General features: G+C 44.3%; 2 protein-coding genes across 3 annotated transcripts; one reads left to right on the top strand and one right to left on the bottom strand.

Moving 5' to 3' along the window:
- Positions 1-855: 855 nt before the first annotated feature.
- On the bottom strand, positions 856-17,432 carry ccdc50a (coiled-coil domain containing 50a). 2 transcript variants are annotated; one of them, XM_085397363.1, is made up of 12 exons: positions 17,107-17,432; positions 14,392-14,454; positions 12,100-12,229; positions 10,051-10,141; positions 9,512-9,602; positions 5,111-6,028; positions 4,276-4,427; positions 3,805-3,849; positions 3,468-3,605; positions 3,286-3,365; positions 3,100-3,209; positions 856-1,046 (listed from the first exon to the last, which is right to left on the bottom strand). In XM_085397363.1, the coding sequence occupies exons 1-12, from the start codon at positions 17,159-17,161 to the stop codon at positions 1,027-1,029; spliced, it is 1,893 nt and encodes a 630-aa protein (XP_085253489.1). In that variant the 5' UTR covers positions 17,162-17,432; the 3' UTR covers positions 856-1,026. The 2 variants fall into 2 exon arrangements, with proteins under 2 accessions (XP_085253489.1, XP_085253490.1); XM_085397364.1 differs by lacking the exon at positions 5,111-6,028 and having other exon boundaries at positions 17,107-17,412.
- An 847-nt stretch (positions 17,433-18,279) lies between these two features.
- uts2d (urotensin 2 domain containing) lies at positions 18,280-21,031 on the top strand. Its single transcript, XM_085397368.1, has 5 exons — positions 18,280-19,862; positions 20,021-20,125; positions 20,205-20,242; positions 20,430-20,520; positions 20,605-21,031. The coding sequence occupies exons 1-5, from the start codon at positions 19,772-19,774 to the stop codon at positions 20,628-20,630; spliced, it is 351 nt and encodes a 116-aa protein (XP_085253494.1). The 5' UTR covers positions 18,280-19,771; the 3' UTR covers positions 20,631-21,031.
- Positions 21,032-25,405: the final 4,374 nt, after the last annotated feature.

Raw genomic sequence — 25,405 nt, 5'->3', positions numbered from 1 at the left:
AATGACAAGCTCATATGAAATATTGGCAGAAGACTGAAATACTGTACAGCAGTATATGTGAGCACATATTTAGTTTCTACAGAGAGATTATTATTGGCTGTTTGCAGCTTTAGCCCTTTCTGATAATAAAGAGGGAGCCAGTTAATATTGATACAGAGCTGAGATGCATGTACACATCTGTACACTCTCAGTAAGCATGCACATAGAAACAGTAAGTCATATACAGTCATACCACTACAGTTTAAGAAAGACAGGGTTAAGTGGAAAAAAAAAAAAAGTTCCCCTCACAAGCAAAAAAACCGCAAACACATCGAGCTGATCGATGTCCACGGATTGCCGCTAAGCTCCACCTCTTCTGCGCTGGAACAAGGTGGGAAACATATGAAAGCCAGAGCTACCAGCACCGAAATCAAGGCTTTGTTTTATAATTACAGCAAATAAAACAAAATATAATGCATCCCCTTCAGAGTCAAAGGCTGTGTGGCACATGGGCAGCCCTCACAGGGCCTCGCTGCACAGCACGGCGAGAACAGAGGCGCAGCACGCTGTAACAAAGAAGCTGCCACGTTGGTATCTAAGACACTGTAACAGCCACAGTGGACCAGACAGGCATGTCCCATGAAGAGTCTCGAGGAACTGTTACATCCAGCAGAGGCTTTAAGCCCTTTGATGGCACACAATGACCACAGCAGGGGGGCAGTTCCTTCATTTACACAGCAAAGAATCATGGGAGATTTCTTTTGGCTAGGCTTAATGTCACATCAGTTCAAAGAAATATGCAATCACATTTTACAGATCATTAAAAAAAAGATGAGTATTTCTAGCACTCACACATCCACTTCCTCAACTTTGGAGGATATTAAAAAAAAAAAAAAAAAAAAAAAAAAAAATCCCACTGCCAACTCATGACTGTCCGAAGGATTCTGGCCAACAGAGTGTGAATGGGTGAAAATAAAAGATAAACACACACACACACACACACACAGGAGGACTGACAGCATGTGTGCGCACGGGCGAGAGCCTGAGTCACCGCTTGTGATGGGCACCTGAAAAAGATGGAAGAGACAGAAAATGAGCTCCATATACTGCAGTGTAGCGCTGCCACAAACGATTGATAGTCGACGTAATCGTGACTAGTTGACTAATCGTGGCCCTGCTGCAGTGCAATTTATGCTGCAGTGTTTATGAACTCAAGTTTTCCAAGGTAGCGTTCAGGAGTTTATTAATATGAGTGACGAGAAACCAGCTCTGGTCGAACTAAACGCCTTCAGCACTCTCACGTGTTCATGTAGGCAGTGCTAAGAAAATAAAGGGAGACGTTCCTATTTAGACATTTGGCCAAAACAAACCACTTGAAAGAAATGAAGATGTTCATTTTAACATTGATGATGTCAAAGATGAGGCCTGGGGACCAGAAGACTGGACATCTGGACAGCAATGAAAAATGTAAACTTTAGACTTTTAACTGGTTTTTTTCCTACTGATAAATGACCAAAGTAATCAAGTAAACTTTTTGTTTGTTCATTCCCAACTTCAAGCTTATTTGGATGCAAACAACATCGGGGAAAATACAGTCGGGTCTAAGCTTTAGCACGGAAACTGCATTACTGCTAGTCTTTAATGATCTTCTCTCAATCGCTGACTCGGGGCGCCCTGTGGTCTTAGCTTTGCTCGATTTGTCCTCTGCTTTTGATTTGGTGGACCATAATGTCCTTTTAATGAGGCTTAAGGTGGGCATCACGGGCAGTGCCCTTAGCTGGTTTAAATCCTATCAGAAAGGTCCTTTTCTGTCACCATGGGTACCTGCTCCTCCTCCATTGCCCCGGTCACCTCTGGTGTCCCCCTGGGGTCTGTACTGGGTCCTATGCTGTTCTCTTAATACTTGTTATCCTTGGGCCGAATCCTTGAAAAATACAATATTTCTTTCCACTTTTATGTGGATGACATTCAAATCCATTTTGAACTGGCTGAGGATGTCACGTCATCGTTGCAACACTTCTTCAATTGTATGAATGAAGTTAAAAACTGGCTGCTGAGCAATTCCCTCATTCTCAATGATAAGAAGATGGAAATCATAATCGTCGATAGTCAGGCTGAACTCAATGATGTATTTGGGCTCTTTGCTGACTCTTTCTGATACCCGGGTGTTGTCTTGGACAGTTCCTCTAAGCTGGACAAACACGTGTCCTCGGTAGTTGAATCCAGTTTCTATCAATCACGTCTAATCTCCAAGGCCAAGCCCTACATACCACGTAAGCACCTTGAAAAACGTATCCATGCCTTTGTTACATCCAGATTAGTTTACTGTAATTCCCTTTATGCTGGTCTCCATTCTGCCGTCGTTCAAAATGGGACTGGTAGGTTTGAGTCTATTACTCCGGTTCTTTCTGACCTGCACTGGCTTCCCATTAAAATCACATTGATTTTAAAATCTTATTGTTCACGTTTAAAATCATAAATAATACCACACCCAGCTATCTTACTGATCTCCTCAGCTTTTACACCCCCGGGGGAGCGCTTAGATCAGCAGGCCAAATGCTCCTGGTGTGACCTACATCTCGGCTCAACACCAGAGGTGACCAAGCATTCGCCTCTCTTGCACCCTACCTCTGGAATAATCTCAACCTATATCTGCGTGTTCGTAATGGCACTGTGTTTTATCGTTTTGCTCTGATTAAAGCTTATCGTGTTTAACCTTCAGCCTTTGGCTTGTGCCTACTGTATATTGCATAGTTATGTCTCCCACCTGTCAGTATATTTGTATCTGTAACTGCACTTAATCGATTCTGTGAAGCACTTTGGCACACCCCTGGTCTTGAAATGTGCTATATAAATAAAACAAATAAAAAAACAAAAACTTCTTAGTTAAATACTGTAGTATTACTAGTATATTTAGTTAATTAAACTTCTGAGCCAGTGTTGAGTCTGACAGCCTGATGTATTTCTATCTGCAGATTCAAAGTTAACTCTTTCTTTGCAGAACACACGCAGCCAGGAACGCTGGGAGAGACACGGCTATTAGCATCAAGCAGACTAAAGTGCAAAAACACCACAGTGTTGAAAAAGGGCAGCAGCTGCCTTGTTTAGGTTTTCATTTACCTCTGTAAGTTGGATCAGGTCTGGCTGGAGCGCGAGGGGCAGCAGGGTGATCTGGGTAGACGTAGCCAGGACTGACATTCTCATAGTCATGTGTGCGCGGCTGTGGAGGCCTGAAACACGTGCAAAACATTAATACATTTCTGCTTCTTTACAGACTGGACATTTCTTCTGGTGAGAGCCGTGTACCTCGGAGGCTTGTAGTTCTTCTGCCTTTGGTACTCGTACTCCTCTCGTGTCCTGGGCCGGACAACGTCCTCGGAGTTTGGCTGGAAACCAACAGAAATTATGGTTCTCGTCCCACAGAGGAAATACAGTCTTATATGGAAAAAGCACGCATGTTAAAAATATGCACGGTCATGGAAAATTACCCTGTAGTCTCCCTCTTGCCGCCTCCTCTCCACTGCCATCCTTTCCATGGCCAGCCTCTCCCGCTCCTTCTCTTTCTCCCATTCGCGATTCTTCCTGTACTCCTTTTTCTCCTGCTCCATCAGCAGTCGGGCGATTTCCTGGCAAAGCGAGGCGACTAGGTCATTTACCCCAGAATACGTCCTACATGTCACATGACATAACTCTACACAAGCGTCCCAGATGTCATCAGAGAACACCTGGTTCACACGAAGCAGCCAAAGCGACACCTCCAGTGCTGCAGAGCATCTTTGCACGTAACATTTATCCATGTTGGAGGAGGAGTTTCCACACACTCACCTCGTCTTGTGCCACTTGGGCTGCACGCACGTGCATCTGGCTCGCCTGAAACCAGAGAAAAGGTTACGTTCTCACACAGATGTTACGTGATGTTGGAAACACACAAGAAAAACACTTTCAGTTTGGTTTTTGACATCAAGGCTTCAAGTTCTTTACAGCTTTGATAACAGAGTCAAATGCTTTACTGTCATTGGCTGCTCTGGAGCCAATCACGTTTCATCATGTCAAATCAAATAATGCACAACAAAAATACATTTATGGGCAGAGTTATTCAAACATTTTCATTTCTTTACAAAACTGATTTCTAAACAAAGAAGAAGAAACTCAACCACACACAGACCGACAGACCTTTAACTTTGCTCTTTGCGCACAGTCTTTGCTAACTATAAGCTAATGTGATTGTTCCCTGTACGTCACGGTGTGCGTGCACATATGGACAACACGTACTTCTCTTCTGGTTTCCTTCCTGACCTTAATTTCCTCCTCTTGCAGTTTCCTGGCCACCTCCAGGTCCTTCAGCTCTTGCTCGCGCAGATCGAGCTTGGTCAAACCCTTGGTGGCCTCACTCAGTCCGTACTCAGTCTCTGGCATTACTGACCCGCCGCCACGGTGCGCAATACGACCTGCAAAAGGCAAATCATGACTAACAGAGCAGGGCTGCGATGATTATTTATTAGGATTCGCTTCAGCAAAAGGAAATCTCATCTTAAAGGTGCAATTTACACAATTACAGAATAAAGTAAAGTTTGTATCATTTTTCTTGATAAATTAAAATGATTTATGGATCAAAATCATTTGTCTGTTGAATGATCAATAATTTGATGCCACATTCACACAAAAATACATTCAGCAGCAGTTTGATCAAAGCCAATGCACCTTTAAAGGGCTGCAGTGCATCTCCACTGGTGTTGTTCGCTGTGTTTGGGTCATTTAAACCTGTGGCAGATCTCAGATCAGTTAAAACCATGAAATGGTAAAGTTTAGCTTGTTCAATTGACAAGAACACACAACCAGCTCTGAAGCCCTTTATCAAGGAAACATTTGAGCTTACAAAGCTCATCAAGCCATAAGAAAGCACACAGCACACGCCTCACTCCAAGCACAGAGACAAGAAAACTCCACACTAGGCGAAATAAATCATTGGCCTCAAACCTGAAATCACAAGATCGCTGATCCTGAAAACAGTGAATCTAACGTGTGTGTTAGCGATCGCTGTTAGACTGACCCACCACCTCAGACTGCCACAGAAAGGTTTAGCACACCACACAGCCCCCCCACAGAGCCCAGAGGGAGCTCGGGGTGATACCTGTCTCTCCGCTGGGTTGACTATGACTGCGTTCCCTGCCACGACCCTCCCCCTGCTGGAGGTCCCAGAACTCCCTGCTGTCTCCTCTGCCTTCATCGCCCCTATGATCTCCAAACAGCTCATTGGGGCTGGACTGGACACGGTGCCGTCCCCTGGTCCTCTCAAAATCCTCCTCTTCCCCCTCCCAGGAAGCCCTCCCTTCCCTCAGCCGGTCCCGGCTGTGTGCTGGCTCCACAAAGGCCTCTTCGAGTCCTCTCTCCCTGCTCCGGGTTCTCGCTCTTTGTCTTCCTTTATCTCGATGTCCGTGTCCCTCTAGCTCTCTGTCCAAACTTCGTCCTCTGTCTCTGGATCTTTCTCCGTCCCGCCCCTCTGCTCTTCCCCACCTGAGGTCCTGGTCTCTGTCCCTCCTCCGATCTCTGTCCCTCCTCTGGTCTCTTGCAGTATACCTCTCATATTCCGGTTCTCTGCCTCCGTCTCGGTCGTACTGCCTGTTCTGCTCTCTGACCCACGTTTTGTCCCTCTCTTTAGGAATTTGTACTGGAGGTGGTCTAGCTGGCCTCTCTTTCCTCCTCACCACTCTCTCTGTGTCCTCGTATCCTAAATCCCTGGCTCTGCCAGTCTGTGAGGGCTCGTGCTCTGGATACCTGTCCCCGTGTTTGCCTCTGTTGTGCATCAGGTGCTCAGGAAAAGGATCTGCGTGCCTGCTACGGCCTCCTTCTCCCAGCAGATAGCCTTCTGGGTATCTGGAGCGACCACGGGGTGCTGCAGCATCCAGTTTTGGGTGTCTGCTCCTTTTAGGTTCTGTTGAACTATAATCTGGAGAGTAATCTCGACGTGAGCTCACCGGAGCATCGTATCGCCCGGGGGACGTCGGTGTGTGATGTCTGGGTTTGTCCAAGTCTAGAGGTCTTCTTGCAGCTGAGCAAAGCAGAGTGAGAAGGCACGATGATGATGATGGTGGTGGTTGATGAAAACAGGGAAAGTTAACAACAACAGACAGGTGTAATATAAGTCAAGACAGTGAGCACCGGGTTAGATACAGCACCTGTGAGGAGAGCAGTGGTTAGAAGAAAGAGGAAATGCAGAAGATGACATTAAATGACCCAAAACGTCCCGGCAGTTGTTACGGTTGGAAAATTAAAATGTTGCAAAGACAGCAACAGCGAGTGTTAGCCGCTATCAGACAGTCTGACTGGATATAAAGGCACTCAGGACTCATGATGGGACATCAACCAGTATATGATGTTTTTAAATGGTTACAAATGGTCTGCTCCTCCATTGCACTCCACATGCCACTGCTTTTGTAAATACAGACGCTGCAGACACACCAACAGAGCAAACTGTTGATCTGAGCACTTCACCTTTAAGGAAACCTGTTTGTTGGGAGTCGACATGTGGCTGAGAAATGTTTGAATGAATACAAATGAAAGGAAACGCACAGCGAGGAACAAAGCTCAGGCCAGTCCTCGCCCCACTGCCAGTCAGTGCAATGGCATTCCAGTTATCCAACCAGCAGCAGGGAGGTACGAGCAGAGCCTGACACCTGCTCAGACGCCCACGGGCATTCGCTGTTTGCTCACCTCGTCTCACTTTAAAAAAATAAAATATTCTCCTATTTTTAACCTTTTATTCTACCCTGACAGCTGTTCAGTGACGAGAAGCAACATGTTTTTGTACGTCAGAGAGAGAGACTGTGACATCATCACAGTCACAGGTGCAAACGCCCAGTGGTGACGTTACAGGTGAGCAGTTACATAAGTTCTCACAGTCTGCAGTCGATACAGAGAACAAGCAGGTGGACTGACAGCGAGAGGCTCGCCCGTCCCCGTCTGCGCCGACAAACACCAACACGGAAACTATTCAAATCAGCTTCCGTGACAGTTTAAATGAACAAACAAGCACAAGATAAAAATCACTCACGAGCACTTTAAGTAGAAACTGTGTGTGTGTTGAATTTTTGCAGAGCACCAAATTGCTAGAAAACCAGACTGATTTTTCTTCTGTTGACTAAAAGGAAAAAAGAGATTTTCCTCTGTGCTTCCTGTGTGGGAGCGACACCACTGTAGAGGTTTAGTGTTCTGAGTCAATCTCAGAAACAAAACACCCAAAAGGGTTGAAATGGCAAAGCTGGTAGTCAGCATGTCACATTAGATTTAGCAGCTGCAGAGAGAAAAGCTGAGCTTTTATTAGGAACAGGAAATTTACTTCCTCCCACACTCACAACTGTGGTTCAAGACCTGCGACCGCACTCATGCCTCAACAAGACGCAATAAGAAACGGCCGCAGCGCTTCAGGTACAGAAGCAATCGTGATGACATTTTGGATTAGGACTTGCAGCAAAGCTTCAATTTTTCAACATGAAACATAAAATTGTGACACTGAGCTGCTAACACGTTTTAGAAGCCCCAAAAAACACTAAAAACATGTTGTTGTTTTTTTAAATACATCAGAAGTAAATCTAAAATTGCTCCTAATTCACTAAATGCCAACTCTGGTACAAAAGGCTCAATCACCGCTCTGCACTGGGAGTAAAAGGACGAGTTATTTCTCTGCAGGAACACGCAAGCCTTCCTTCAGGGTTAATTATGTGCTTATAAATGCATTCCACAATCTTCAAGTCAGCAACAATCGCCATGAGTGTTAGAGACACGCCCACCGCACTCAAAGCTGGAGACAAAACCAAATCCGGCACAGAAACAGAGACCGATCACCTCCCGTGGCCTTACTCATGACTTTATATTCTTCTGTGAAAAGCTGTGAGAATTATTCTTTAATCCTTGAAAGAGTAGTTGTCAAACAGCTAACAGATCATCTGCAGAGGCTTATTTGAAGAGTTTCAGTCAGGTTTCAGAGCTCATCACAGCACAGAAACAGCTTTAGTGAAGGTTACAAATGATCTTCTTATGGCCTCTGACAGTGGACTCATCTCTGTGCTTGTCCTGCTAGACCTCAGTGCAGCGTTCGATACTGTCGACCATAATATCCTATTAGAGCGATTAGAACATGCTGTAGGTATTACAGGTACTGCACTGCAGTGGTTTGTATCATATCTATCTAATAGACTCCAGTTTGTGCATGTAAATGGAGAGTCCTCTTCACACACTGAGGTTAATTATGGAGTTCCACAGGGTTCAGTGCTAGGACCAATTCTGTTTACATTATACATGCTTCCCTTAGGCAGCATCATTAGAAGACATAGCATACATTTACACTGCTATGCTGATGACACCCAGCTCTATCTGTCCATGAAGCCAGATAACACACACCAATGAGTTAAACTGCAGGAATGTCTTAAAGACATAAAGACCTGGATGGCCGCTAACTTTCTGCTTCTTAATTCAGATCAAACTGAGGTTATTGTACTCGGCCCTGAAAAGCTTAGAAATATGGTATCTAAGCAGATTCTTACTCTGGATGGCATTACCTTGGCCTCCAGTAACGCTGTGAGGAACCTTGGAGTCATTTTTGACCAGGACATGTCCTTCAATGCACATATTAAACACATATGTAAGACTGCTTTCTTCCATTTGTGCAACATCTCTAAAGTTAGAAATATCCTGTCTCAGAGTGACGCTGAAAAACTAGTTCATGCATTTATTACTTCCAGGCTGGACGACTGTAATTCATTATTATCAGGAAGTCCTAAAAACTCCCTGAAAAGCCTTCAGCTGATCCAAAATGCTGCAGCAAGAGTCCTGACAGGGACTAGAAAGAGAGAGCAGATTTCTCCTGTATTGGCTTCCTGTTAAATCCAGAATTCAAAGTCCTGCTCCTCACATACAAGGTCTTAAATAATCAGGCCCCATCTTATCTTAATGACCTTGTAGTACCATATCACCCTATTAGAGCACTTGGCTCTCGCTCTGCAGGCCTACTTGTTGTTCCTAGAGTATTTAAAAGTAGAATGGGAGGCAGAGCCTTCAGTTTTCAGGCCCCTCTTCTGTGGAACCAGCTTCCAGTTTGGATTCAGGAGACAGACACTATCTCTACTTTCAAGATTAGGCTTCAAACTTTCCTTTTTGCTAAAGCATATAGTTAGGGCTGGACCAGGTGACCCTGAATCCTCCCTTAGTTATGCTGCAATAGACGTAGGCTGCCGGGGGATTCCCATGATGCATTGAATCATATCTGCTATTAATCTCTGTCTCTCTTCCACAGCATGTCTTTATCCTGTCTTCCTTTTCTCACCCCAACCAATCACAGCAGATGGCCCCGCCCCTCCCTGAGCCTGGTTCTGTTGGAGGTTTCTTCCTGTTCAAAGGGAGTTTTTCCTTCCCACTGTTGCCAAAGGGCCGCTCATACAACGGTCAGCCGTTTTACATATAGAAAACTAGCTTTGCTCCGACAGCCATAAGTCAACATAAATGAGGCATTTACATAAGTCAGCGGTGCTCTCCTCACCTCCATGATCTTCATCAAAGCGCGTTTCCAGCTGCTTATGTCTCCTCCTGTCCTCTTTCATCTCCTTCTCCTGCAGCTTACGAGCGATGGCCTGCAACAAAACAACGCAACAGTAAGCACGTCGTCCCGCATCAATATAGAAATGTCCCACTTAGACAAAGGTCATATTTCTTTGGGTGCACGTACAGTAGCTCGCTTCTCAGGCCAATTAGCACATGCTTCGTACACCTTATGGAGCACGTAGGAGGCGATCTGACCCAAGTTAGCTCACTCTGACTAATCTAACACAAACAGTGTTGCTGATTGGGAAACAGAATCTAGGATTTCTCAGCTTTCCCATTTATCAACAATGTCATTGTAATGTTTAAAAAAAAAGAAGAAAAAAAAAGAAGGTCCCAATTACTTAAAAATAAAATAAAATAAAATAAAAGTGGAAACAAAGGCGCAATGATTGGAAAAGAATGACCCGCCCAAAACAGGAAGACTAGAAACAACTGAGGGGTAGAAACAAGCAGCACTGCCTCAGGTCCACTTCCTACCGCATCTTTCTCTTCTTGCTGTCGCTGTCGCTCTGCCTGTCGGACCAGTTCCTCCTGAATCTCCTGGGCGATCTCGTTATCTTGCCGCTCGCTGGGGTTCACATGTGTTGCAAGCATGTACGAAGAGAAGAAGCGGGAAAATGTTACAGCAGGGATGTAATGGAAGGACATTTTTAAATTCACAGCTTTGCTTAAAGATGCATATTTACACTGACACATTTGTTAAATAAGCCTTATTACACTTTTCAAGTCTCAATTATTCTGACGACAAACTCACACAGTGGTGCTGAAACCGGCTCTGGTACTACACACGTTAGATTGTTGTGTATATAAAGGTTTAAAAGCCTCACTGACTTCAACACTGTGAAAATGATGCACTTTTTTGTCACTTACAGTTTTCAGTAATTCTGTTTCATAAGGGGAGTCAACACCCGAACCCTCAGCTTTGAAGTCATCCAGCATGTTGTGAATGATGGTCAGCGCGCCTCAGGCAGGAGCAGGAGGATCTTAGCTCACTGCAGGGTTGATCTCACTAGCACCTTGGCTCACGCTCATCTTTGAAGCTGCACGATTTAGTCAAAAACACCATCTGCCTGCAGGGCTGGTGTGTGAAAATCCTTACAGTGTGTGCAGACGCACCTGAGTGTGAAATCTTACTAACAGAAGGAGGAGCTTATACAACCCACGCCGTACCTGGATTTGACCCGAGTGGTTAACGGCTTAGGATGAATTAAAGTGGCACATGTAAACAAACTGCTGCACCTGAGCGTCTTGAAACAGTACGTGCTGAGAAAGAAGTGATGCTGTTTAGTCCGGTGTCTAAGTGGCGAGTGTGGGATAGACGGTGAGCTTGGAACAAGACCGGCAGCACCGGCCTGCATGCGTCGGTGAGGCATCTGGCACCCAGGGAGTGCAATCCCTCTACTCGAGCCCTGCATGTTTATGTGTGTTTAAAATAAGTGGGTTCGGCGAGTCAGCGCTTTTATGATGATTAAAACTGCAGAGCACAGAAAGACTCCAAGTGCCTTTTTGCACACTTGGGATGCAACTGCTGCTTTGGGCTGAAACAGAGACAGAGCTCTCTGCTATGTTCAGCGGAGCCAGATTTATGTTTCTGCATCAGGCCACTGTGGTTAGTAAGTGTACATGCTGCATTGCTTTGGACATGCAGTTGGAAGCAACCCAAACCCCTCGGGGAATATAATTATACATCAGCGGTGACAAAGACACCACACAGACTCCATAACAACTGAAGAAGATCTGCTTATGCCGTTTGTTTCTGCATGTTTCTAAAGCAGGATAAAGACTGAAAGCATTTTGTAGGTTAGCTTGAGTCTATGAGTCTCCTAACACAGATATAACATGTCTTTAGCACAGACCTGTTAGGAAGTCTGTTACAGCCTACGCCTAATTGACGCATGGCTCAGCAACATCTGCTCTTAAATAATCTGAAAACCAGCTGGTCAGCAGAACCAGCTCCAAACCTCATGATTGCTCCTTGGCAAAAACAAGATTGAAAGCATACTGAATGACAGGATCTTCTCATTTATAACAATAACAGTGTTAAACCTACTCTGAACAATCACTCAGCAGGAGTCACCTAGAGCGCTGCGCTGGCTGACCTCGCTGCTGAAGCACAAATCTGTCCGAGGACAGGGTTTGGGAGTAATTACATGAGATTAGACTAATTGGAAACAGATGCCATCATCAAAGTAACTAATAACGCTCACAGCGAGTACTGCTGAGTAATCTGATGGCTTTAAAAGTCCTCGAGGTGCATCATTTCAAAAACCAAACATCCAACCAGCAGATCCTTATTTTTCTACTTGGACAAATGTTGCTCATATGCACAACTATAACCAGGCGCATGCTTTTATGCAACTGCTGACTCTAGTATGACTTTTCATTAGCACAAAGCTCAATGAATAAATGTGCTCCATGGCATTATTGATTTGGACTTTATCTGAGCCATCAGCCACATCTCCAGGAATTCCTGCTCTTCTTACATTTAACAGGTGTGTATGAGGCTGACGTGTGAGGGACACCTACATGGCAACGTTCTCTTTCTGAGTCTTGATCTTGGCCCTCTCATCCTCCTCCTCTTGGAGCTTCTTGGCCACCTGCAGGTCGTTCTGCACCAGACGGCTCTTATAGACATTGGAGGCCAAGTGGCTCTCAACTGTTGACACACACACAGAGACACACACACACAGGCTTGACTATCAGTGAGATAACATAAATGTTGAACAGCAGAGGTTATTTGCAGGTCTACACATCAGCGTCTGAGGACAAGAGAAACGCCGCGGCCGTTTCAGCCTCTGCTATTCAACAGACTGCGCTCTCAGTCGCTGAGGAATGAATGTTGGCGGCTGAGGCGTCGTTCCAAGGTTGTGTGACGGCATGCAGTCGACCATAACAGATGAGAAATCCTGCTTGCTGACGCACTTCTAGCACTTTGTAAGCAGCGCATCACTCACTCGCTCAGTTCTGTTCACTTTGTTATTGATCCGGGACAAAATTACATTTGGCAATTTGTACGCGAGGAGCTCCATAAGGTCTGTGTCTGTGATCGGTGGGATGGAAACAGGAAACCATGTCACAGCTGTGCCATCATGATAAAGAGTCGAGGGACTGACATCGATTTTTGGGGGGTTCTCTTGAATGACGCTGGGATTAATTTTTCACGTGCTGACAGCCCATGAAAAAAAAAAAAAGTCTGAAGGTATAACTGAAGTCACACCGTAAAATGAAGGACATTTATCCACTGCCATGTTTGCCGTGTCAACAGCAATCTGGATTCATCTTTCAAGGAAACAAAATGGACATTGTGAAATCTGTTCATAAAACACATCCTCTGAAGAGGCCTCGGGCCATTCAGGAAAAGAAACAACGCTGAGCTGTGAGAACAGACACGAGTGGAAATCTGCACGGTGAAAAGAAGCAAACACAGAAACGGAAGATGCCAAGTGCTGACACGGCCTTGCAGAAATGTTTCCATGTGACATTTGGACACTTTGCTGTTCCACATGCTCAACATTTTGAATGGGAACAAAAGCCAGCTGTATCTGCACATGAACACAAACTCAAAGTGCTTAAAATCTTCTTTTGGACGCCATCTGCTGATGTGATCCATGAAGAAAAACAAAACAGGGGGGCACTGCATATTTAGAGAACTACTGAAATATATTAAATGGCATCCTCCCTTTTGACTTCCAGGGTCAAAGTTGAAAGAACACTCTGCCAACACAAACCTGATCAGTTACTGTGGCAACAAAGGAGCAAATGGAAATGAGCCTTGGTGGTAGATCCCTACAGCTTTAAAAGGGCACAATCACATTCATTACAGCTAATCTGCACTGAGAGTGTGGCTGGATGACATCTGCCTTCCTCTTATTTAGCAGAGCTCGTGGCATAATTTACCTTTATATGGTTTTACAATGGAGGAAACGGAAAGACAAACTAGTGTCCTCTACAGCAGCGCGTTCTCTCGGTTCACACTCCAAACTTAGTGCAGAGGTTCACCAGACTCGATAATAATACAGCAGCAGCCCGTCTCTGATGCACGGAAAGAACCTGAAAAAGATGTTGATGTGAGATTTCAACAACTTATCTTGATGCGAGGGAACAGAGCCCTCTATAATGACTCTAATTACTTGCATATGTGCTCACATTAAAGTACCAGCTAGCGTAAAAGGAGACACAGATGCAGTGTGTTCAGCTCTACAATCAGAGCTTTCTGTGCTACAGCTGCTGCACACAAAAAAGCCACCTCACTGCTCTGATGCAGAGCTTTGTGGCGTCCCGCAACATGGCTCGACTAATTGTGTACCAGGGTTTATACGGGCTTAATCAGACTGCAGCCACTGACGCCGCGCTCTGCCCTGCAAATAGCAAAGTGGAGCATCGTGGGCTGCATGCATGCTTTTACTGCTACAAATAAAACATAATTCAAAGCTTGATTTTTAGCAAAGTGATATCAAATGATTTAGGAAAGAAACAATCTGCAGTTACAGAAAAATCCCAATGCAGAAAACAGTGCAATAATAAATGGCACCAAGTGTTTAAACAGACTCTCCACATACAGACCTCTCTGTATAAACTTGGATTTCTGTCACGTGAATAACGCAGCCACACTTTCGTCTGTCTGAACACAGTCAGGGAAAGCAAACGTCTGAAGGAGGGAGAAGGCAGCACTGTTTGTCAAACGCTTGTTTTACCCGTGACACTCCTCAGGAGTAGAAACTCATTTTATCAAGAGTCAAGCTGAATGTGAGAATGAATGAGAACCACTGCCTTAGGATGAAGAAAAACCCCAAACATGACTAATGTGTAGATGCTTACTTTCTTGTTCCTGGAGGTTATAGGCCAGGGAGTGGTCCTCCAGCACGGCAAAGTCTCGGCACACTAAAGAAAGGAAGAAAAACAGGCTTCATTTAAAAACGAGTGCTGGAAAGTGTAGCAAACGTTACAATCATTCAAACAGCCCCATGTATTCAAACACAGAGCTATGCTCCCAGTTAAACACAAGCTTGAGGAAGAAGAGACGTCAATTTGAATCAGACTTCTCACGGTTTCCCCGTTTAACATCTGGCACGTCTTCCCTCATGTGCTTAATCAATAAAAATGAATTTAAAGTCATGACGGAAGGCAAAGTGTCAGGATTCCACCAACAGGGAATCAAATGTGTCACGATACTGAGAAACTACTCCTAAAACTGTTTTTAATCTGATAAGCTGAGCAGAGTGCCTCGCTGCACAATGAGCACATCATTCTTAGCTACACAAAGTGATTTTAGATCCTGTCTGACCTTCTGGAATTTGTTTTTGGATCTGAGATGAACTGAAAGTGAAAGAGGAAGCGCTCTGCACTCAGACTAAAAAAGCGCTCAGGGTTTTTTATCTTGACAAGTTATTTTAAGGTGAGAAGAAGTGAGAAAACGTTTTGTTGCTGCCCTAAAGTGCAATTCAAAAGGCAACATTTAGTTGCTCATCTAGCAGAAAACACATCCCAAAGGCAGTAAAACGAAACGTGTTTGTGTATAGCCAAATAAGCTACAGTAAGTAAAGTAAGATTAACCTGAATTTTCTATCTAAGCTGAGTTTTTATGACGCAGGACTTTTTTCCTGTCGTTTTCAGGCCTGGCCAAAGACTAAAAGTCCACCAGCCACAATCTCAGCTCTGTAGGAAGAGAATAAAAATGTTTTCTTAAAGAAAAAAATATGAACTGCTCATTTTCCATATCTACAGATAACCCGAGAGCAAACTTTCCAGGCTTGGTTTCGGTATCACTGGTGCTGCCAAAAGATTCATCCTGAAAACAACAGTTTCGGCTGATGGAGTAGGTGGGGATTTTTTCCTCCGAAACCCCCCAGCACCAAACGTCATCCCGACACATCCACCTGATCCTTCTCAACGACGCACACAGCTCGTGTCTCTTCACGTTTGCTCCAGATCTTTAACAGCAGACGGTTTCCTGTTAAGAAGAACTAAGGAGGCGGTTTTAGGCCTTTCTCACAACCTCAGCTAAACATGAATGTGGACTTAAAAGTTCTGTCAGCGTAGCTTAACTCCCCCTACTTAGCAACTTACCATAGCATCATATAAACAGAATACTCGGTCATGGCTTCATCAAACAAAAAGCCTTCAGAGCTGGCACCAGATCGCTTCAACAAAGCAAAAGCAATCTGGCATCATACATATTCACCAGTGTCGATCAGTTTGTGGAGCTCACACTGTCTCCTCACCCCTGTTAAGCTTACAGTCCAAAGATTACTTCATCCACATGAAATATTAATAACCAGTAACTGCCTGTGACTGTGTGACTGTAGAGATCGCTGGGAGGGAATCGACCACCATTAGGCAAACACACTTGATAAATCATCCAGACTGCCTCGTTGTGCACGATGGCTAATGACAGATGCTTTGAAGGAGGATGACGACACCTCCACCGAGCATTTTCTCAACCATATGCTTAATCTTCTTAGCAAAGAGACTGTATCGTGGCTGCTGCTGCTTTATACGTCAACAGTACTTTAACAGTTGCTTTTAAACAGACTTCAGAAGAATTCAGCACAAGTGAAAGACGGGTTACAGCTGCACTCACGGTTTAGGTTTTCACACCATCATTCACTTCAGGACCTGAAATAGAAAATAGGTCTAACATGTGTGCACTATGCAAATAGATGGACACTTCTGCGTTTAATAAACCACAAGAACATCTAAATATAAGTAAATATTTCAAGTTCATTTCTGCACCTCGTTGTTTTTACTGTTTTCTAACTTTTCCAGCAGTTTTGTAGAGTCCATCCCTTCCCAATGCAGACTAGACAAGCAGTGCAGGATTCTTCTCTCTCTGACCAGAATAACAAACATCCTGCCCAGCAGCTGCTTCACACTAACAGGTGCTTCCCACCAGCAAAGCATCCCATCCATAATGCTTTTCCATATAAACACCCCCGTTTCCATTCTGCTTTTCAAATCCACAAACAATAGCAGACCTAGTTCTGGGTGTCTATGTGGCAAAGAGCTCGTGGGATTCATATTCTGAACAGTCATAAGAAGCAGGAGGAAATGGCACCAGAGAATATGAGACCGGGGGCAAAACAACAAACAAAACTCAAACAGAGCTTGTGTTCAAAACTCTGGCTGGACCACATACCTTAAAACAGGAAAACAACTCAGGTGACAAAGTTACAAGTCATGTAAACACAGCACATTTCACCAGCCCAGCACTGTGTTTAATATGAGGCGGCTCTCACTGTGTCAACATGTACACAACACATAAAACGGTGTTTCCCACTGTAAACCTGCCTGGATGACACCTGCACCCAGACTGACCATCTAACTCCAGCCTGAAAAGACCAGTAAGTGTGCTAGCATCCACTAGCAGCGTGTGCTAAGAGCCACATTAGCCGTAGTGCATGAGACAAACAAATAAACACCTGCGTTTACTCGGTTAACATTAGCCTCGCTAGAGTTATCCTAACCTAACAGGCTGGCTGTTTAAGAGCTAGCTTGCTTTATATTTTTCCAGGAAACATGTTATGTGGACATTACCCTCTTTCACTCCAGGTAGTTTATTCTGGTCGATGCTAACGTTACATTCAGCCATGTTGTCACGGATAATAAGTAAAAACAATAAAAAGAAAAGAAAAAAACCCGTTGACGGTGAATTACACTTCAGCGTTTTTTCCGAAGGTTAACGGCAGCCTGATTGATCGCCTTAACTCATAAACCCGATTGATGGTTCAGGTGCTGGACGACCCTTTGATTAGTTTCGGTAACCACCCTCTCCTGATACGTCGCCGCTGTAATTGCCAGGCTGTTACTCTGCTGTAGCTAGCTGCCTGTCAGATTGCTAGCGTCCCTCCCTCCCTCCTACACCCGGCCAACGGAGTAAGAGGATATTTCCTGTCTAGATTTTTCAGAATAAAATACCAGCGTTCGCAAGACTTGTGCAGGAAAAATAAATCAATTCAATTTAATTCAATTCAATTTTATTTATATAGCGCCAAATCACAACAACAGTCGCCTCAAGGCGACTCACACACACACTCGAATAAAAAGAAAAGAAAATCAAAGTGAAGATTGTTCAAGAGTTCCCTTATTTATTTATAAATATTAATTAAAAATATTTATATATTCGTGACACAATAAATAAAGAAATACAACTGAACCATGCTACTGACTACACCAGACCTACATGCTTACGAACTTAGCCCAGCCAGTATAACTTTAACCTTTGACTGTGCAAAAGCCAACATTTAGATTTAGCTTTATACTTTAGGTTTTTTGAAATGTACCTTTACATACAGCCAGCTTCCCAAACATTTATTGAATATATTATTAAACTAAAAGAAACGTTTAACGAAGCTCTCCATTGAGGTAAAAAATTGTCTAAGAATACACTTATGTTTCGGAAAATGAGACTATTTGAATTTAAACCCTTACATTATAAATAGCTGAAATACATCACCAAAATAAGCTAGTAATAATTGTGGATTTTCTAAACTTGGCATGATTAGTACACGAAAGTGCTGCAGTTTTAAGTGTATATTTTCATAGTGATCATTACAAGTCAGCAGCATATGATACAACTGCTCCGTTTATAAATTCAGGGACATAAGAATGCACTGCTGCTATTAACGTCTGCTTTAAGCTGAAAAGTGAGTGAGCACACTTCCGGTTGGTTTCTAACTACTTGCGGCTGACTTACGAGAGGCTTTGAATTGACGCAGCCCTCTTCTCGAGGTTCAGCTGCTGTAGACGTGTGCTGCATGTGCAGCTTCGGAAAGTCTTCACCACGAAGCAACCGTGGGTCATCACTACGGTGCACGCGAGCAACGATTCATGTGTGGGAACCGTCAAGGCAGACTGAGTGAATGGATCCGCATTTACACGCGTCATGCCTTCTATAAAATACACGCTCACTGCAGCTGCTCTTTTGATTATGATAATCTAATTGCTCCCTCTGGTGTTCAGCTCTACCACAACCGCTTCCAATTGAGATAACATCCCTAAAATAAGTCGATGGTAGCGGTCCATTTGCAGATAAATCAATGGGATTGTTTGTGGTCGCGTGCACAGACGGCTTCCTTAAGTGATGCTTAAGCAAAGCAGTTTTACTGTTTAGTTTTTCAGTGAAATACAATGAGGTCAACAAAGGCCTGACCTCTGATGTTAAAGATGAAATAGAACAGAAGCTGGACTGGAGGCTGTGGGGCTCTGAGGAGTGCTTAAACTGCTTGGGTTATGCTGTTACAGAGTTACGAATGCATCGTAAGGTCTTTAAGTGCATCCAAATGATATTTAGTTGGCGTGAACAGTGACTGCCTCCTGCAGACTCAGTAGCCTAGTTTCAGTTCTTTATCGGTACATTTGGTTTTCATTTACAGACCCTGAAGATCCCCTCAGCACAGTCTTTCCTGATTCTTTAGCTTTCGTGTTTGTAGTCTCTTTATTTGTGTATTTAGAAGATGAGTGGCTAAAGGAGCGAGCTTGTGGAAACCCCCTGTATGCAAGTCTCATTTCAAAGGACTCTTATAATAACAGCCAAATTTAGCAGGTTCAAGCAGTTCATTTCCCTTAGCCTGCACAAACGCTGTGTGCGCTCCTCTGGCTGACGTATGAAATGTGATTTCCTTGATTCATAGAATAGGATACGGTAAAATGGGAGGTGTGGGATGTTTGGCGTTGCCTCAGTGATGGATGCTTCTTCACCTCCAAAGCAGTCCTGAAGCCAAGATTGAAGAGCCCGTCTCTGGTTATGGTGCACTTAAGGACCGAATCAATTTACTTGCCACTCTTTCCCTAGGCCAACCCACTCCTGCGTACCTATTTTAGGAAGCAATTAAAGTAAAAGAAAAAGACTTGCGAGTGCCAAGAACATCTGATCCTGGTTCACAACCAACAGGTTGATTAATAGCATCCTCTCTTTTTGATTTACCCGTGTCAGAGTGATGTAGGGTTTCTGGGCCGCACGTCCGCGTCAGATCGCTGTATTTCATTCAGACGATTCACGGGCCCCGTGAGAAGGTGGCTCAGTGACGAAGTCCACAGTGACGAGAAGTGAATTTAGTAATCAAGGGGCCGACAGGCCCCTCCTCCCAGCTCGGAGAAGTATAAATATATTGACGGGATGGTTTTAAGCAAGTGGACATCTAGCCTTGCTCGAAGGAGTGCTCACAGTGCGAAATCCGCTTGAAACATTACATTGAATGCCATGGACAGGGTTACAGCTGTGAGCTACTGTTTAGGACTCCTGAGTTTGTTTCTACTGCTCAATGTAGACGGGAGGAGCATATTTAATCCAGGTGAGTGTGCAAAACAGCACATTTTATTTGAATTAGAATGCCAAATGCATGCAACTGCTAATTAAATGCTTTGTCTATCACTACAGTTTTATCAAATTTCAACATATTGAGAGATAATAAGCATATAACTCACTGTGTGTTTGCTTTGGTACATCCAGGAAACCCTGCTTTCAGTCAGAAAGAAGACACAGATTCCCAGAGCAAGATTCTGGCACTATTACTGCACAAAAGCTTGGTCCCAGTGGAAAAGGATGATCCTCTGGGTGAGACCTACAAACAAATGCCTGTGATAACATGCACAGGTACATTTCTGCTTTGGTTAACTGGGTCTCCTTTCTGCAGGTGTTGAGCTGGCTAATAAATTAGCTGAGATCGAGGAGGTAAGGCTTATTTTAACTGGCACTAATAAAATGTGATTTCGATGTTATTATAATGTGAACAAGCTGCTCGTGTATAAATGGCGCACTAATTTTTTGTTACACATTCTCAAAAGTTGTTACAGTAATTCACAAAAACATTGGAAAACCTCTCTCGATGTGTTATAATCACTTTGATCTGTATTTCTAGCTGAGAGTGCTGAGGGAGGACCTGGAGCTGGAGAGGAAGATTACAGCTAATATGGTAGAAGGCAAATCCATAACAAGGAAACGCGGAGAACGTAAGCTCTAACATTTACAATCATTACACTATAAATATACTTAATATGAGCTCATTGTACAAAATGCTGTCTTTTTGCCTGTAGCCTGCTTCTGGAAGTACTGCGTTTGAGACGGATGCGAGAGGAGGATAACCACTGTGAAATCTTGCTGCAAAGCCCAACATAGCCTTAAAACTCAGACTAGCAGTAGTATAATCACACTGTATTTATCCCAGCAATATAGAGATGTAACATAGTTGTTTCATTAATAAAGGTTTCGTTTCACCATGGCTTTACATCTAGAATCGGTAAATAATCAGCCGCTCACTGGAAATACTTGAGGGTCACATATGACGAAACATTACACATTACTTTACCTGAGAGTTTTCTTTGCATGACACGTGTGTTTCTGTCGCCCTCCTGTGGTAGAATTGGGAATTACATGCTTGTTTGTTTTTCACACAAGTTCTATCGCCTCATCACTGCTTATAGAAATGCACCGCTGTTAATTTTACTGTGTAAATAAAATCATAATGTGAATCTGTACTTCTTGTTTTCTTTTTTCCTTTAAAAGTTTCAATGTTTAGAATTGATTTTAGGATTAATTTATTTAGTATTTTTTTTTAGTATTTATTTATTTATTGTCATTGTCAAGAACAATGAAATTGCGTTTGGGGCTTCCATACAACCCAAAAAAAAGAAGAAAATAATAAATACCCCTTAAAACCCAAGTGTACATATTTAACCCAGTGTGACTCCAATGCAATAAGACAATCCTTAGCAATAATGTTCGTAGAAATTCAGACAAAGACCTGAGAAACATGACAAAATACAACAATGCAACCCATTCAATATTATTGTACTGTGAGATATGATATCAGATATGATAGTTATCTATTTAAGAAAGAGGGGGGGGGGGGGCAGGAGGGGGAAGAGAATAAAGATATGATGCACCAATGCAAACCAGTTCATTGCTATTAAGAAGTTGGATATGGTTATTGTCCGTGAGAGGGGGGCAGAGAGTTCAGGAGCCTCACAGCCTGTGGATACAGGCTGTTGGCCAGTCTGGATGTTCTGGCCTGTATAGACCTGTACCTTCTCCCTGAGGGCAGCAGATGGAAAAGGTGGCGCGCAGGGTGATGTTGGTCCCGCAGGATACTGTGCACCCTCCTCAGACAGCGAGTGGGGAAGATATTACTGATCTCTGGCAGACTTGTTCCAATAATTCTGCCAGCTTCTTTCACCACCCGCTGGAGTGCTTGCTGATCGGCCTTGGTGCAGCTGGGGAACCACACTAGAAATCCATACGTCAGAACGCTGCTGATGGCACAGTTGTAGAAGTTCAACATCAGAGATCTGGGAATGTGTGCGCTCCGCAGTCTCCTCAGGTAGTAGAGGCGCTGTTGGGCCTTCCGTACAACTGAGGTGATATGGTTGCCCCAGGACAGGTCCTCGGTCACAGTTACCCCCAAGAATTTAAAACTGCTCACCCTCTCCACCGCCTCACTGCCAATGAAGAGAGGCAGATGGTTGTTATGACCCCTCTTCCGGAAATCTACAATGATCTCCTTGGTCTTTTTGGTGTTTAAGACCAAGTTATTGTCGTGGCACCATGACTCTAGTTGTTGCACCTCTGTCCTATAGTTTGTCTCATCATTGTTGGAAATAAGTCCGAGCACTGTAGTGTCATCTGCAAACTTAACAATGAGATTGGACGCGCAGGAGGAAATACAGTCATGGGTGAAGAGAGTGTATAGCAGAGGGCTCAGAACACACCCCTGAGGGGCACCGGTGTTGACCACAAGGGTGGAAGAGGTGTTCTTACCCACTCTGACACTCTGTCTACGGTTAGTGAGGAAGTCCACAATCCAGTTGCACAGAGAGGAGTTAAGTCCCAGTTGGTGGAGTTTGGGACGGAGTTTGTATGGCCGGATGGTATTAAAAGCCGAGCTGTAGTCTACAAAGAGGAGCCGTGCATAGGTGTTCCTGTGTTCCAAGTGCTTCAGTAATGTGTGCAGCACTGTGGCGATCGCATCCTCGGTTGACCGGTTCTCCCTGTATGCAAACTGGTGCGAGTCCAGGGATGGTGGAAAAGCAGCTCTGATGTGTTTAATGACCAGTCTCTCCAGGCATTTGGCGGGAATGGGGGTGAGTGCCACAGGTCTGAAATCGTTCAGACATGTGACATTTGACTGTTTTGGGATGGGAACGATGGTTGCTGCTTTGAAACAGGATGGTACCAGTGAACAGGACAACGAGGTGTTATATATAGAGGTGAAGACGTCCGCCAGGTCCGCAGCACAGTCTTTTAGCACCCGGCCCAGCACTCCATCCGGCCCGGCCGCCTTCCTGGTGTTAATGCTCCGGAACACACGCCTCAGCTCATGAGTGCTCAGGACCGGAGCAGGGTCGGTTGAGGGGAGAGGGGACAGGACAGGGTCGGTGTTCTCCCTATCAAAACGGGCATAAAAGAGATTTAGATCCTCAGCCAGAGTAGAACTGTCGGCTGAGGGTGATGGTGTTCTTCTTTTGTAGTCCGTGATAGCCCTGATGCCCTCCCAGACCTGCCTTGGGTTTGTGTTGTTCTCAAACCTGGCCTCGATACGCCTCCTGTGCTGCTGCTTGGCAGTCTTGATGCCTCTTCTCAGGTTGGCCCTGGCAGCACTGTATGCCTCCTGGTCCCCGGATTTGAAAGCGTTGTTCCTTGTTCGAATAAGTTGTTGAACTCCGTGTGTCATCCAGGGTGGATTACTAGGGAACACACAGAATCGTTTCCAAGTTGTTACATTGTCCACACAGAAACAGATGTAGTCCAAGACAGTGGAGGTGTAACTGTCCAATGCGACACGATTGTCAGTGTTCTTGTTTTCTTTTTTCCTTTAAAAGTTTCAATGTTTAGAATTGATTTTAGGATTAATTTAGCATCAAAGGGGGAAATAGAAAAAGGCGTTGTTAACACTACTGAAGACTAAATCATTTCTAATTATATATTTATTCTACTGATGTGATGCACATTTGTCAGCTAGTTTAAACTGTGCGAACAGGAAGTGGATGGCGGGCTTTATGTTGCACATTTGACTGGGTTGTTCGGAGGCGAGTCACAAGCACAGTCCAAACAGCGCTGCAGTGAAAAGGCATTAATCATATGGCACACGATGAACTGAGTTTCAGTTCATCATGGGGGGTCAGATATGACTGAAAGATTAATAGGCTGTGTTTTGAGTTTTGTTTAAAAAAAAAGACTTCATATAGGGAAATATATATATCACATGTGCAGGACACCTTAAACTAGTTTTTTAATTAAGCAGCAAGGCAGAACAAAGTCGGGGCTGCATCAAGACACAGGGACTAAACCCCAATTCAACCAGACCCAGAACTGATCCAGAATTAAAACAGGATACAACAGTTCAAAATCAGGACTACTGAGGACTTAACCAAAACAGAACCAGAATCAGAACTAGATGATAGCAGCACTAAAAATCATCATAGACCTGCACTACACTTATTTTTAATTCTACCAAAGTCCAATATTTAGATTGAGAAAAGTTTATATAATTATTTAGCCTTGTTGTGCAAACAAGCTGCAAAACTTAATAAATATAGAATTTGAAAAATAACAAACCTAAAAAGAAACACGAGGTACGAGATACATGAGGACCTATGATACGCTGATACTTTTGGTAAACAACCATTTGACTAACATGTGTGTCTCACCTGCTCTTGTTCATCTGTTCTGTCCTCGTTCTCCTCTCTCTCTCTCTCTCTCTCTCTCTCTCTCTGTTCCTCTCTCTCTCTCTCTCTCTCTCTCTCTCTCTCTCTCTGTTCCTCTCTCTCTCTCTGTTCCTCCCTCTCTCTCTCTGTTCCCCTCTCTCTCTCTCTCTCTCTCTCTCTGTTCCCCTCTCTCTCTCTCTCTCTCTCTCTCTGTTCCTCTCTCTCTCTCTCTCTCTCTCTGTTCCTCTCTCTCTCTCTCTGTTCCTCTCTCTCTCTCTCTCTCTCTCTCTCTCTCTCTCTGTTCCTCTCTCTCTCTCTCTCTCTCTCTCTGTTCCTCTCTCTCTCTCTCTCTCTCTCTCTCTCTCTGTTCCTCTCTCTCTCTCTCTCTCTCTCTCTCTCTCTCTCTGTTCCTCTCTCTCTCTCTCTCTCTCTCTCTCTCTCTCTCTGTTCCTCTCTCTCTCTCTCTCCTCTCTCTCTCTCTCTCTTGTTCCTCTCTCTCTCTCTCTGTTCCTCCCTCTCTCTCTCTGTTCCTCTCTCTCTCTCTCTCTCTCTCTCTCTCTGTTCCTCTCTCTCTCTCTCTGTTCCTCCCTCTCTCTCTCTCTCTGTGTGTGTGTTCCTCTCTCTCTCTCTCTGTTCCTCTCTCTCTCTCTCTCTCTCTCTCTCTCTGTTCCTCTCTCTCTCTCTCTGTTCCTCCCTCTCTCTCTCTCTCTCTGTGTGTTCCTCTCTCTCTCTCTCTCTGTTCCTCTCTCTCTCTCTCTCTCTCTCTCTGTGTTCTCTCTCTCTCTCTCTCTCTCTCTCTCTCTCTCTCTCTGTGTTCCTCTCTCTCTCTCTCTCTCTCTCTCTCTCTCTCTGTTCCTCTCTCTCTCTCTCTCTCTCTCTCTCTCTGTGTTCCTCTCTCTCTCTCTCTCTCTCTCTGTTCCTCTCTCTCTCTCTGTTCCTCTCTCTCTCTCTCTCTCTCTCTGTTCCTCTCTCTCTCTCTCTCTCTCTCTGTTCCTCTCTCTCTCTCTGTTCCTCTCTCTCTCTCTCTCTCTCTCTGTTCCTCTCTCTCTCTCTGTTCCTCTCTCTCTCTCTCTCTCTCTCTGTTCCTCTCTCTCTCTCTCTGTTCCTCTCTCTCTCTCTCTCTCTCTCTCTCTCTCTCTCTCTCTCTCTCTGTGTTCCTCTCTCTCTCTCTCTCTCTCTCTCTCTCTGTTCCTCT

The sequence above is a fragment of the Rhamphochromis longiceps genome, linkage group LG23, assembly GCF_057381845.1.
Source record: "Rhamphochromis longiceps isolate RC_006_pf linkage group LG23, R_longiceps_female_GT1.1, whole genome shotgun sequence".
Lineage (NCBI taxonomy): Eukaryota > Metazoa > Chordata > Actinopteri > Cichliformes > Cichlidae > Rhamphochromis > Rhamphochromis longiceps.
This window is presented reverse-complemented; position numbering and strand designations above follow the sequence as displayed.